General features: G+C 43.9%; 1 protein-coding gene across 1 annotated transcript; it reads right to left on the reverse strand.

The window, feature by feature from the left end:
• Positions 1–614: 614 nt before the first annotated feature.
• OGFR (opioid growth factor receptor) lies at positions 615–12,703 on the reverse strand. Its single transcript, XM_068416423.1, has 7 exons — positions 12,399–12,703; positions 7,108–7,170; positions 6,706–6,790; positions 6,236–6,314; positions 5,673–5,739; positions 5,238–5,386; positions 615–4,120 (listed from the first exon to the last, which is right to left on the reverse strand). The coding sequence occupies exons 1-7, from the start codon at positions 12,630–12,632 to the stop codon at positions 2,749–2,751; spliced, it is 2,049 nt and encodes a 682-aa protein (XP_068272524.1). The 5' UTR covers positions 12,633–12,703; the 3' UTR covers positions 615–2,748.
• Positions 12,704–13,149: the final 446 nt, after the last annotated feature.

Below are 13,149 nucleotides of genomic sequence, written 5' to 3' on the forward strand. Positions count from 1 at the left end.
CCTTTAAGCCCACCACACAGAACAAGAGGAGGGCCGGTCCTCCTCTCCCTTCCACATCCCCGGGCAGAGGGAGCACAGCTGAAGGGACACAGCGACTTACAGAAGTCATTACCACAAAGACACCCCCGTGCTTGTGTCCTGAAGGAAAAGGCTCACAAGACTAAAGCCCCACATGCAGGCCAGGCAGCTGCCCTCCTGCCTGCTAGCCCCAAGAGCTGCTCAAAAGCAAAGTCCTTGTTTGCTCTCCAGAGCATCACAGCACACATTTGGGAAGATGGCAGCACAAAGCCAAGTCAGGGCATACTGAAACATTCTGAAGCACATCATTAAACAAGAAGCATGTGGGAGGATGTCTTTTCCCCACAAACATTAACTGGCCACGTTGTACAGTGGTGGAGGAAGACTGAGCATCGTCTCCACATGGAACAAGCAGCAGGTTTATCTCATGGTGAGCCCAGCAGACCTCTGCTTGGGAACGCTGGACAGCCCCATGCACCCACTCATTGGAGGTGCCCAAGCAACAGCAGATGGCTACAGGGTGTGGTGGTGGTGGGGCAGGTATATGGTCACGTTCTGCCCTCAAAGATGAAAAAAAATATAAGTGGAAACTGGTATGCATTGAAGTCATGCTTTAATAGGTGACATAAACATAACAGACCCTGTGATACAGCTCTGAGTGCTGGAAAACATCCTGTGAACTCACTGCAAACACCTACAGCTGAAACTCTAAACCTGATCGTGACAGGGAACGGTTTGGTTTGAGCACTCCAGACTAAGGCTCACAGTGAGATCTCATTAAACACAAAAACTAACTACACATCACCATAACAAGATATATGATCTATGCCCCAACTGAGCACATATTCACAATGAAAACTTCATTAAATAAGAAAATTACTATAAATCTGTACAAAAGCCACAATTTCTTATGAATCTTTTATGAAAGAATTTTCACTCAACATCTTCAAGTATTTATATATGTCATTAAGTGTATTCTTATCGGCTATTTGACTCCATTTGTTCATAAGAAAAAAAAAAAAGGTCTTTCTCCAGCACATGTGGGACCACGAACACTAGATGTTAAGCTCGCAGACTTTTATTCCTGCACACATGTATGTGGCATGCTGGATCAGGACCTACAGTCTGGGAAGGCAAGTCACTGATCAAATTCCTTGAGAGATGAAGCTTCTCAAGAGCTGTAGCAGTGAGAGGAAAAACATTAACATCGCACAGGCTACTGCATCTGCTCTCTGCCAAGGCAGGCAAGCCTCTAGCCATCTCCTACACAAAACAAATAGCACCTAAAGACCCCAAAACTAAACCAAACAACCTGAGCAAACAGCAAGTCCAGACCTTTTAGCTGTTGGAAACCGTTTCCTCCGCTTCTTTTACAACCGGTCCTCTGTTGTAAATCTCTAGGAGTGAAAGTGCTAAATCATTTAATGCTCCTTCAGACTTGGTTGAGTGCTGTGTAAGTCAGGCAGAATAGCTAACAGGGAGGTCAGCAACATCAAGGCAGGCAAATAGCTGGCAAGGTCTGAAAGTAAATTCTTGAGGGCTGTAAATAAATGAACCAGACAAGCATACCCCCTCCAATTAAGGTTTCAATTAACTGCCCCACAAAGCCCAGCGGTTTCCAGACATGTTGCATTCCAGACATCAGCATGACATGCTGATCACTAATGGTAAACCAATCCTGCCCTAACTAGGAAGCAGGTTAGATTTGACACATCTAACTTCACACCACAGGTCTGCAGAAAAGACAGCCCCGCAGGCAGCTGCGAATTAATGGCAGTGTCCGAAAAGATGCGATGACAAATACTTGTTCTAGTTTGGCAATTGAGGAAGGAAGGCCTTTGAGTGAGTAATGGACATAAGTATTTGTGGAACACTACCAAGGGTCTGAAAGTGGTGGAAAAACCTGGGGAAGAAGAGCTCTAGACAGCTCTATACAAAGTCTGAAGGTTTTTCTCTTAGAAACCAGTAAATAATTCGTATTCTTAAGTCTAACAAGAACTACAAAGCAACTTCTGCGGGGAATAAATGGAACAAATTAATTAGCGCTTTGCACCCTAGAGAACAAGAACTGGTCAGAGATACATTTTGACTACGCGTTTTATCCCAGTCTAAAGTCAAACCTACTTTCTTTATAGAGATGTGAAATGCATGTACTCATCTCTTTCAGGCAAATGCCACAAAAATAATGATTTATGCCCTAAGAAGCAGATACAACAGCATCTTTGCCAGGAATAAATCTCCTGGGAAGGTACAGCCTTTCAAAATAACAAGTAGAAGTTACATGGTAATAGAAAGGCCTGGCAAATTAGGTCATGCTGTCTTACATTAGAAATCATGTATTTAATAAATATTTTACTAGTTCAAACAAAGAAACAGATTAGTTTTCCTCTTCTCTTTAAGAAGGGACATACCAGAACGAAAGCAAAGTGTGAAAATCCCTGTTACTCCAAGATAGTCCTGAACATCAGACAAAAAACAGGAACAGGACACAGCCCGTCTGTGAAGATGACTAAAGAGTTTTTCTCTTTAGGATAACCAAGGGCTGGATCTCAGTGAAGTTACTACAGATTAAAAAAGTGTGGGAGGGTGACAGTCAGACAAGGGCTAGCCTGGATCAGCCCAAAGGAAGTTTATTCTTTCGTGTACTTCTGCTATCCAAATCACTAAAGCTGGCTCCTGGCAGTTAGGGCAGTGTCATCTCTGCTTGCTCGAGTGCTTGCCATGTTGGTCTCACTCTGCTGCTGCCTGCTCTTCATCCGGTTCTGCTGCATGCTCAGAGCTTTCAGGTTCTTGTGGTGCCACCTCAGCACTGTCTTCTTCAGGACAAGTGGATGCCATGCTCTGCTCAAGACTCTCTGGAACTTGTTTCTTGCCTGTGACTTCTGCTTGCCCTTTTTCACTTGCATTTTCTGCCTCTTTATGCTGTTCTACCCCATCTACCTCACTTTCACCTCCCGGGAGGGTGCTGTTGCAGTGGTGCTGATCACTCCTTGCTGTGACTTGATCTCCACTCGACTCCAAGCCATCACTTACTGGAGAAGTCCAGCCAGTCTCGGGAAGCCTGGAATCATCCGGGGGTTTCACAGCCCCACCATTTGCATCACCACCACCCTTCTCACTTGCCGCTTCCACAGTTGCATTTTTCTCACTGACATTTTCTTTTTCAGCCTCAGTGTTTGCAAGAGATGGATTTAACTTGGCACTAGAGGCAGCGGGCCCCACGTTCAGGTTTATGGCCAAGTTGAATGTTTTGCTTCTCGATGTTCTTTTATCAACTTTCCTCCGTTTTACAGCTGCATCAGCTGTCTCTGGCACTGCTGAGCCTTTGGTGCTTGCGTTGTCTTCTTTCACTGTTTCCTGCCCCTCTTCTGCTTGTAAGAGTGGAACCGCAGAGGGGATTTCTGCATCAATTGCACATTCTCCCAGATTATGGGAAATGTTTTCAATATCAGTAGGGCTTTTCAACAGTCCACTCTTTTTAGCATCTGCCATATTTGCATTCAGTTTTCTCTTCTTGCTCTCCTTTGTGCAATCATTCTCTGCCGTACTCTGCACCTCTTCAGTCTCGCTGTTTAAATCCTTCTCCTCCTGCTGGGTAAATGAAGCCTCTCTCTCCTCTTCACCATCCCCTCCCTTCGAATCGCATTCACTTAACTTCTCTTTTACATCTTCATCATTCACTTCAGGCTGCAAGTCTGCAGCATCTCCAGCTTTCTGTTCTTCCTCTAGAGTCTGGTTCTGATCCTTTTCCACAGAATCATCACTTTTACCAGGAGTTTCCTGTTTATCTTCAGCCTTTTGGTGCAGCTGTGACTTGGTGGATCGCGCTCTGTACTTCGAGAGTTTGTCGTGCGGTCCCCATACAAAGCTGTCTCGAGGTTTGAAATGTTTCCAAGCGTAGTGGACTAGTTCTCTTCTCTTTTGTTTGCTTCTGATGGTGAACAGGAAGTAATCCAAGGCACTTCTCTTGACATTTGGTAATGTCTCCTTAACAAGAGTTTCTGTTAGGAAAAACTTTACCAAGTGCACTTGATAGCGTTCATATCCCATCTCCCCCAGGCACTTCAGGATGCGCGTAATCCGCAAATTGTTGTGGCTAAACCTGAAATAAACAGATAAGCAAAGTTGTTAAGTGAGTCTTACAAGCTTGAAGTCACAACGAACCCCCAGGGTTCCTGCAAAATGTTTTGTGCATTATTGACTGTGATCTGTTACAGACTATCTGACAATGCAGATGGGAGTACAGGCAGGCTTACTTTTAAAGCACCTACAGCTGCTGGCTGCCTTTAGCAGTTCTTTCCTAGCCCTTCCTGGACTGCCTGAATTAATCATCTCAACAGCTTGGAAAGGTTCCAGCTTTCTGCATCACCCACCAGTAGACAATAGCCACCATATTGGGTCAGACACACAAATCCATGCAGCCCAATATCCTGTGCCTGACAGTCACCCCACAGGGTAAAGCCTGTAGAAAAGATGAGAACAGAGGCAGGTAAGGATGCTGCCAGAAATTCATGACTTAGGGACTTAAGCTAGACAGAGTTTTTTTGGTTTTGTTTTGGTTTGGTTTGGTTTTTTTTAAATACTTGACAGTCTTCAAGTCAGATTTAGTTTTGCAAGTATGCCCAGTCCTTTTAGAGCCCTTGTTAATACCATTAGGGGTACTAGAATATGAAGAGTCATTACTATCTCTATAATAAGACCTGCAACAATATAAAAACATTAACATCAATTTGCAAAGCACTTTTCAACTAAGGATTCAATAAACAAGCAGGGAAGCATATGGAAACACTCCTATTTTGTGGTTTAACAGAATACTACAAAGACAATTTGGCTACCTGTGAAAAAGGTCCAGTGATTCCTGCTTAAAATATGGTTTTAAACACAAGCTCTCTTAGAGCAGATATTGACATCTCCAAGTCTGTATTTCGTACTTCAGGAGACCAACATGAAGAATGCCTGCTGTTAACAGCTGCACCAGACACAAAAGAAAACCAGTCTCAGCTGGTTTAATTATACTTGTCACTTACTAAAGTGACAGAGTGTGTGATGACCTGCAGTCAGAGGCTGAGCCAAGTTAAAAATACTTTAGCTAGCTAACTTTTTTATCAACAAAAGCCTCCATTCCTTAAGGGCGGAGGATTTTCTTGACTTTGACTTTCTTTTCTTCTCAAAGAAGGTCTGGCTATAGTAAACGACCAGCAGTAAAAGCAGGGACTCACCGGTTCAAGTTTTGAAATCGTTCAGCCCAATTTTCTGCTCTCTTAAGTTCTCCAGTTTCCTCGTTGATCAGAATGATTCCATAAAATCTCAGCATGAGCTGATAAGCACGTATAAACCTTTGCATAACTTCCTTGGACTTCTTAAAGGCCTGAAAACAAGACAGACCAATAAGTACAAGATGCAACTCCCTAATTACCTGCACCAGTTTAAGTGGCACCTGAAACAAGGCTTGATTATATCACTCAGCATTTCATTTGCTGGTGCAGCTACTGGCAAACACAAGACAGACAAATGCTTAACAGTGCTTGAGTGAACTCCATCCACACTACAGCCCCAAGGAAGCAATGTAAAAACCCCTAGACTTCAAATATAAGGCATTTAGGGAAAATCCTCACATCCTTCAGATCTCAAACAAAGACAAAAGCTTTAAATACCTTGATTTCTTGACACGTTAGTGGTTTGGCACGCCAGTTCATCCCATGTTCACGTAAAGGGAATAGCCTGAAGGGAAAGAAATTGTCACCCCAGACGAGCAACAATGACATCCAACCCAGGGTACCCATTTTGTTAAAACTAAAAAAGATTCCAAAAATTGTGATATCACAGGCATCTCTTGGAGATCTCGCATCCTTATGGACACAGAAGTAGTTTACTATATGACAAATAAATCCCTCCCATAAAAGCATTGTCTATAACAATGATAACAACATACTTTGCTTATCCAGATCTCTCTCCTTGCCTTAATACTTTGTTCTGCAGTACGCTGTAAGACCAAGCATGTCTGACACCTATTGCCCCAGCTGCACTGGAAACCCGTGTCTTCAGGATTTCCACTACATTGTTTCCAGAAGAATATAACTCAATAAAAATAAAGTGGACACAGGTTTCACTCGAGTAATTCTGGGCCTTCTGGGAAGCTGAATTCAGGAACAGATACAACGGACGCTTAAAAGAAGCCCAACTAAAGAGAGGCACTATATTCATCCAGACAGTTTACCACTGTATGTAAGAATGGTTTTCTTCCAGAACTTCATAGTTGTCCCACCAAGACTCAAGCAGAGTTTCAATATGCAAACCTTAAAAGAAAAGGAAAAAGTCAGGCAAGAAGTAATGACACCAAATGAAAATTAAAGTTAGCCAGACACCCAAGGTAGCTCATTATCCAGAGCCAGGTGTTCGCATACAGGCATTAGCTTCTCTAACTAGACAACCATCCTGGGAAGCCAGAAAAAAACCCCTTAGTTTCCTACCACCAACCAGAAAATTAAGGAACACACAGCAGGAACAAGGACATTTTAAAATGGAAATTCTTGGTGGTTTTTTGGTTTGGGTTTTTTGTTTGTTTTGGTGGTGGGTTTTGTCTGTTTTGTTTTTTTTAATAGTCGTCCCACAGGGATCAAGACTCTTTCACCAATTCAACCAGCTGCAGCCAAGTTGAATTAAACAGTCATCACACAAGGTACTCACCTTGGGGCAAAAAACGAATCTCATTTTTATAAAAGCTTAAGTTCCACATCTCTTCTTCCTCCTCATTTTCTGGTTCTATCAAACCCTGGAGATGAGAACAAGAAATCAACAAGGAGCAATCTTTTAAAAGGCAGTATCCACTTCAACACTTCTCCTTGCTTTCCTTCACGTTTCCTAAACATTTCAAGCTAAATCCTTAAAATGTGTTTTGGGAAGTAACACCTTGTTTCTGATGCACCCACATGCACATCATCCCTTCCCCCTCACGAATGAATCCTTTAAAGGTTTTGAGCCTGTCAACGTAAAGACAAAAGGGTGCCCTCAAATCTCAAAAGTGTTCCTAAACTTCGCGTGCGACGAGGAAGAGCCACAAGAGTACGTGCATCATCGTTTAGTCCATACCGGGTAATGTCGTCTGTATCTCTGCAAGTCTTTTGCTGCATTCCAGTTGCGCCTGCCTGAGAACTAGAGAAAAGAGACAGATCAGAGATCTAGAATAAAGTTGTCTTCTGCAAAATAAAAAACCTCTCATTGACTGAATTCAGCAGCTCTCGCACATGTTCCCCTGCCTATCGCTCTCCTGCACCCTCCACTCTGCACTCCCAGCACCCCCAAAACCAGCCAGTTTGTTACTGCAGTTGTTTCTCTGCATTCCTGAAGACAACTTTGGACTAAGAGAAGTTCACACCATCTCTTTCAACCAAAACACACATTTTTCTTTCTAGTCTACCATTTTCCTACAGAAATGGTCAGAACCAGCTGGAAATCCTGAACAGTCAAATGTAATTTTCCTCCTTAACTCAAAGGTTTTAAAACAAGACAAATTAAGCCCTGCCTGTCCGTCTGTCTCTTTTAGTCACTATATACCCTAGTCAAGACAGAGATCAGACTTTAAAATTGTAGAATTTAAGATCCTTTAAATTCAAGATTCTCCTTCCCTACAGACATTATTGAAATAAAGTTTTCTTCATCTTTGCTTTATGCTTAAGAGCAGCCTTGCTGACTTGTTGTCCACTGTTGAGATCAGCATGATACTAATAGAGCCACATGGTCACATTAGATATTTATTTTATTGGACTTCCCGTGCCAATCATCTTCATTATTGCTCATCTCTCCCAGTAACCAAATTTATGTCAAATCTACCTGAAAATCTCTCTTGAGACAGCGGCAACAAATTTGATCTTTGCTCCTACAAATAAAAGGCATTTAGCTGCAACATTTTGAAACCAAATGAGAATATCCACAGCAGCAACTCACATGATCCCTATTAGTTGCCAAGTGACTGATTTACCTAGTTACAGCTGAATTCACTTGATTTTATTCATAATTCAAATTGCTATACAGAAAAACCTGTGGTGCCACGTCCACCTGACAATTAGCTGTCAGGTTCTCCTCACTACACAGATGTGCTAGATTCATTCCAAATGGAGCATTTAGACAGAAATCACAAAGAACAGCTTCATTTCGTCCTCTGAACTTCATGGAAATAAACGTTTCAAGTATGACTTAATTTAAAATGCATTTTAACTGAATTATATACTTTTTCTTTTTTTTTTTTACAGTGGATTACTTCAACGATAAGAGACTTTGTTACACTTCATAAGCAACACAGACAGGTTTAATCTTGCTGAGTGCTGAACCATCTGGTTCCATTTCATGGTACCAAACCATGAAAGTGCTTAAAAGTGTTTTGTCAAGGCAGAACCACCAAATGAACAAGACTGCTCATGAATAAAGGGACCCACTCAGCGCAAAGCACAGCCCAGTTAGAGCGTTCAACGCCAGCTCACAGCAAGAGCAGGGTCTCTGTGAAACAGGGGTAAGATGTGCAGGCTCTTGCAAAATAAGCATTTTAAGAAACTTAAAAGAAAAAAGGAGCAAATGCTCTCCCAAGTTATCTTTTAACTTCATTTAATACATCCTAACCTCATTTGCCCAGAGAAAAATAAAAAACCAAAACCACTTTCCAGTGAACACCAGTCACTGGTTCATTAATTATTAAGGCAGGAACTGGTTTAGATTTTGTAACACCTTGTTGTAATGAAGTCATCCATTCAGCTGCTCTGTTGATTGTTAATACTTAAAATTCAGAAGGCATGCACAGCATTTGGGAGATCAAACCTTCATCCATAGAGGGAGGTCATCAATGCAGAATTTTTAAAATTATATTTTAAAAATATTTACACACTGTGATTCCCCCATACTTTGGTGACATTAATGAAATAAAGCTCAAGTTGTTTTTTAAATGTAGTAACTTGAGATGACCTAAAATAATGCCTGTCTACATTGCAACACATTTCCATTTTATACACGACAACATCGACCAAAATAGGTGGCAGAACTTCCCACAGCCACATGGCCCATACAGGATTAGAAACCCAAGCGCTGGTGTCCATCCCCAGAGCCTACCCAGACTGCAGAAATGCACAACTATAAAAAGCTTTGCTACAGAGCTAACATTTGGAAGAAAAGTAAGTGGCTGCAAAAACAAACTGGCTGCAAAATATGTTCAGCCAGAACAAATCAGTATTATTCTTTTGTTCAGATATAAGCAGAGACTGGGATTTAGCACTTTGAAATTCATCGGTGCTTTTGACTATAACTTTTGAACTCCAAGGATGAAATTCTGATATATGTAGAATCAGAAAATTTTGTTCCTAATTACAGAGAATCAATTTCCAGTTAATCTCTGCACTCAAGGTTCTAAAATGACATCTTTACCACAGTCAGGTTGGACAGGCTAACAGCAGACGGGCTCCAATTTTGAAGAAGAACTGGTTTGCTGAAGAATAAGCGTAGATACAGATGCAATGCCATAGTGCAAGGTGCTGTAAGGCTTGTTTGGAAAGCAGCTAGATCCAGGAGAAAGGCATTCAGGAGCACAGCATTGAAGAGAACAAGATGGAGAAGCAAAGAGGGCAAAACTCAGCCCTCCCTCCAAGCAGGTGGTGTTCCTGGGTCTCTATAAACTTCCATTTAAGCCACACAGAAACGTAATCTCCCCTTTCTTTCCAGGTTAGAAAGACAAACTAAACTGCAAGACAAACTTGCATGTGTAAATCAAACGCCCTTATTTCTCACAACACCGACAGGCACTGAGTGGGCTTCTCCCTCCAAACCTGCAGTCGGAACGTGCATCACTGTGCAACGAGAGTGAGGAAAGCAGAGACCAAAGCCAGCAGAGGGTCACACAAACAGTATTTGGCTGAAAACTGGAAACCAGCTGCAACCTAAAGGGATGAAAGTGGGGATTGTGAACAAGCCACATTCTCACAGAATGAGAAAGATGACAGAATCCTAGAAGAGTGAACGAAACCTTTTGCTGATGAAGAGGTAGGAGAAGGCAGAACTACAGAGCTTGTTATTAAAACAGGGCTCTGAGCAGCGGAACATGAACCTCATGCTTTACAGCAGGCTAAGAGGTAACCCTTTTAAAATGAGCACCAACCCCAGGATTTTCTGTGCTCGCTCGTGGAAGATAAAAGCACCAAAATGCAGAAGAGTTGAAAAGACACACCTGGAGGAATTTCAAACTGCAAATATGGAGTGTTTGCAGAGATAAAAGTGAAATGCAAATATAAAAGTAGAATTTTAAGTTGGTTTTGAAAGTGTGTAGTGAAAATAATAATAAAAAACTCTAACCTCAGTTTTGAATAAAAACATTAGCCGCGTCAGCAATAAAGTACAGCATCCAGGCTGAGGGGAGAAGAATGAGAATTACTGTAATATAAGCAGAAGTAGGAACTAGTTTTGGAAACTGATTCATGCCTTTGGCAGGTTGCAAAGGCATAAGTGCATAGCAGAAGATTTACTGTTTCTTTTTGCATTCATTCTCACTGCCCTTAAAAATTTTTCAGGCACTGTGAGACAGAGGTGACTACACATTCATCACTGAAGGAAGAACTCCTCTTTAAAGATGCAGAACAATATTCCAGGGGCTGTCTCAGGGACAACATCCTCCTTTGTAAGGCAAAGTTCAAAAAGTCCACTCACTGGAGTGAAAAAGTGGTCCTTGCTTTTATGGTTGTCACAATCCAGAAGTTGCTCTAAGAAAAAAAAAATACCTGAAGAACAAACACACTCAAAAAAACCAGTCTGAACGTTCTGGAGGCATTAAAACTTGAGAACAAAACCAGAACTCCAGTCATGTACAAAAGAAAATGGACAATGTGCCCTCAAACAATGCAAAACACTTCAAAGGAAATCCCTGCTGTCTTTCAACTTTGATTTTGTTTGCAAAGTACAGAGCATGTATTTTTGTAGGTAGTCATGAGTGTTTGGAATACTATGTTGCACAGAATTTTTTTTTTTAAAGGGAGGTTATTTTAATATCTTAATGCTTATAAAAAAATAAAGTTTAATATTAAACTCCTTTAAAAGTGTATTAATCAGAAATCTTTATCTGCCTATTTATACTCTAAGAATATGGAGGACTCGCTGAAATGAAACTCAAGTTACGGATTAACTCCTCCCCTTTCTGGGAAAGGGAAACTAAATTAAAGGACTGTTGTGAGTTTTGACTGACCCAGGCAATACTGAAAAACAGAGACACAGTTTTGCACTTGCCAAAGCAACGCTGTAGAAGAAATTACTGACGCTCAATGTCAAACTCGAAAGCATTGATGCTAAAGATAGTCTTATCTGAGGTTCCTATCAAGTTCCTTTTATTCCAAATCAACATTATTTTAAGGCATGAGAGACAAATGTTCACGTTTTGCAGCACTACCTCATTTATTACAACTGTACACATACCTGCAGGTTCTAAAACATCAGCAGATCTCTTCTGTTTTCAGAGTTGCTCTATAATATGCTCCCTAGTTTTTCTAGAGAAACGTTTTTTTAACATGTCTAAAGGAAATACAAAGTTACAGCTCATTTCTGAAAGTAAGCAGATGTTATGTGATGGCTTTTTACTGATGGCCACTATACAAAGACGAGGATACCGACAAAAAACTCAAAAGTGAGGAGTTGCTGAAGAACATCAATGTCACAACGTCAAATCCAGTGGCCATCAGAATGCGGTGAACAGGCAGGTGCCATACAAAAGACAGAACTTGTATTTATGGGATGAAGAATCCAGATCACAGGGAACGGTGGGGAAAAAAAACATATTAAAAGCTTGCTCATGGCAGTCTAATGAAACTTAAAGGGTCATAAAGTCACGGCACACCTCTGCCTTCGCCACCCCCAGAGCTCATTTCTGAACCGGCCTCAGGTCATCTCTTCTCTTTGAAGATTGGCTTCAAGATGAGGACAAAATTATACACTAGTGATCCCTGACAGGACAAAAACCCTTTGACTTGCTGCAAGTATTTCAAGCTGCTCCAGTTCCTGATAGCAAATTAGGAGAGAGAAGGTGCCCACATACCCTGAGAGCACACAGAGCAGGGGGCCTGGGAAGATCCACGCGTGCCCATCAGTCACACACGCGAAAGTATCTCAGACAACCCCAAGGGCTGCGGTACCTCCCACGGCGCCGCTCCGGCTACTCCATGGCCAACCGGCTGCCTCCGCAACGGCAGGAGAGCTGCAGCGAGCGGCACCGGGCGCGGAGCAGGAGCCGGGGGCGGCTGTGGAGCCCGAGGAGCTCGGGGCGGGCAGGGGAAGGGGCTTCCTCAGCCCGTCCCTCCCCGGAGGATCCGCTCGGTGCCCCGCTCCCGCCCCGGGGGATCCCCGCACGCCTCGGCACCCACCTGGGCCTGCCAGGAGCCCAGCGCCCAGCTCGGCACCGGCTCCGCCGCGGCCGCCGCCTCCGCTCCCTCCGGCTCGCCGTCTTTTTCTTCGTTGTCGTCGCCGCCGCCATCATCCTCCTCCTCCTCCTTCTCCTCCTCGTCCTCGTCCTCCTCCTCCCAGGTGGAGTCGTACCTCCACAAGCACGCCTCGTCCTCCGCCTCGTCCTCCTCCCACGGGCCGAAACAGGCCGCCATGGGCGCGCGCCGGCAAAGGGAAAGCGAAAGGGCCGGCGCGGAGCCCCCGCGTGTGGGGGGGGCGGGAAGGAAGCGCCGTCACAGCACGCCCCGCCCCCTTCCTGCGCCGCCGCGCCCCATTGGCCGCCGCCCGCCGGTCACAGCACGCCCCGCCCCCTTCCTGCGCCGCCGCGCCCCATTGGCCGCCGCCCGCCCGGCTGCCCGCGCGGTCCCTGCGCCCCTCCGCCCGCTCACCCGGGCGCCGAGCCCATCTCCGCCGTCTCTCCAGGGCTCCTTCCCTCGGCGCGTCCACCTGAGGGGAAAAAAAAAAGGAGGAAACGTAATTCTGCTCTTTTCCACCCACCCCGGCGCTGGGTCCCGGACAGGCTACGACCCCTCCCGCCCCAGGCCGCCCAGACTCATTGCTATTGGAAACAAGGTCCCGGAGCGGTGGGAGCTTTCCTCTCTCCTTAGTGAAGATCAGCAAGACTCGTGTATTTAACTTCTCCACACGTTAAAAACATACTCCTGCCACAGA

This window comes from Nyctibius grandis, chromosome 19, assembly GCF_013368605.1.
Source record: "Nyctibius grandis isolate bNycGra1 chromosome 19, bNycGra1.pri, whole genome shotgun sequence".
In the NCBI taxonomy this organism is placed as follows: Eukaryota; Metazoa; Chordata; class Aves; order Nyctibiiformes; family Nyctibiidae; genus Nyctibius; species Nyctibius grandis.

Coding starts and splice junctions, on each gene's coding strand:
- OGFR (XM_068416423.1), bottom strand. CDS start 12,632: ATGGCGGCCTGTTTCGGCCCGTGGGAGGAGGACGAGGCGGAGGACGAG. Junction 7,171..12,398: donor TGGGCTCCTGGCAGGCCCAG/GTGGGTGCCGAG, acceptor TCTTTTCTCTAG/TTCTCAGGCAGGCGCAACTG. Junction 5,387..5,672: donor TAACGTGTCAAGAAATCAAG/GTATTTAAAGCT, acceptor TCTTGTTTTCAG/GCCTTTAAGAAGTCCAAGGA.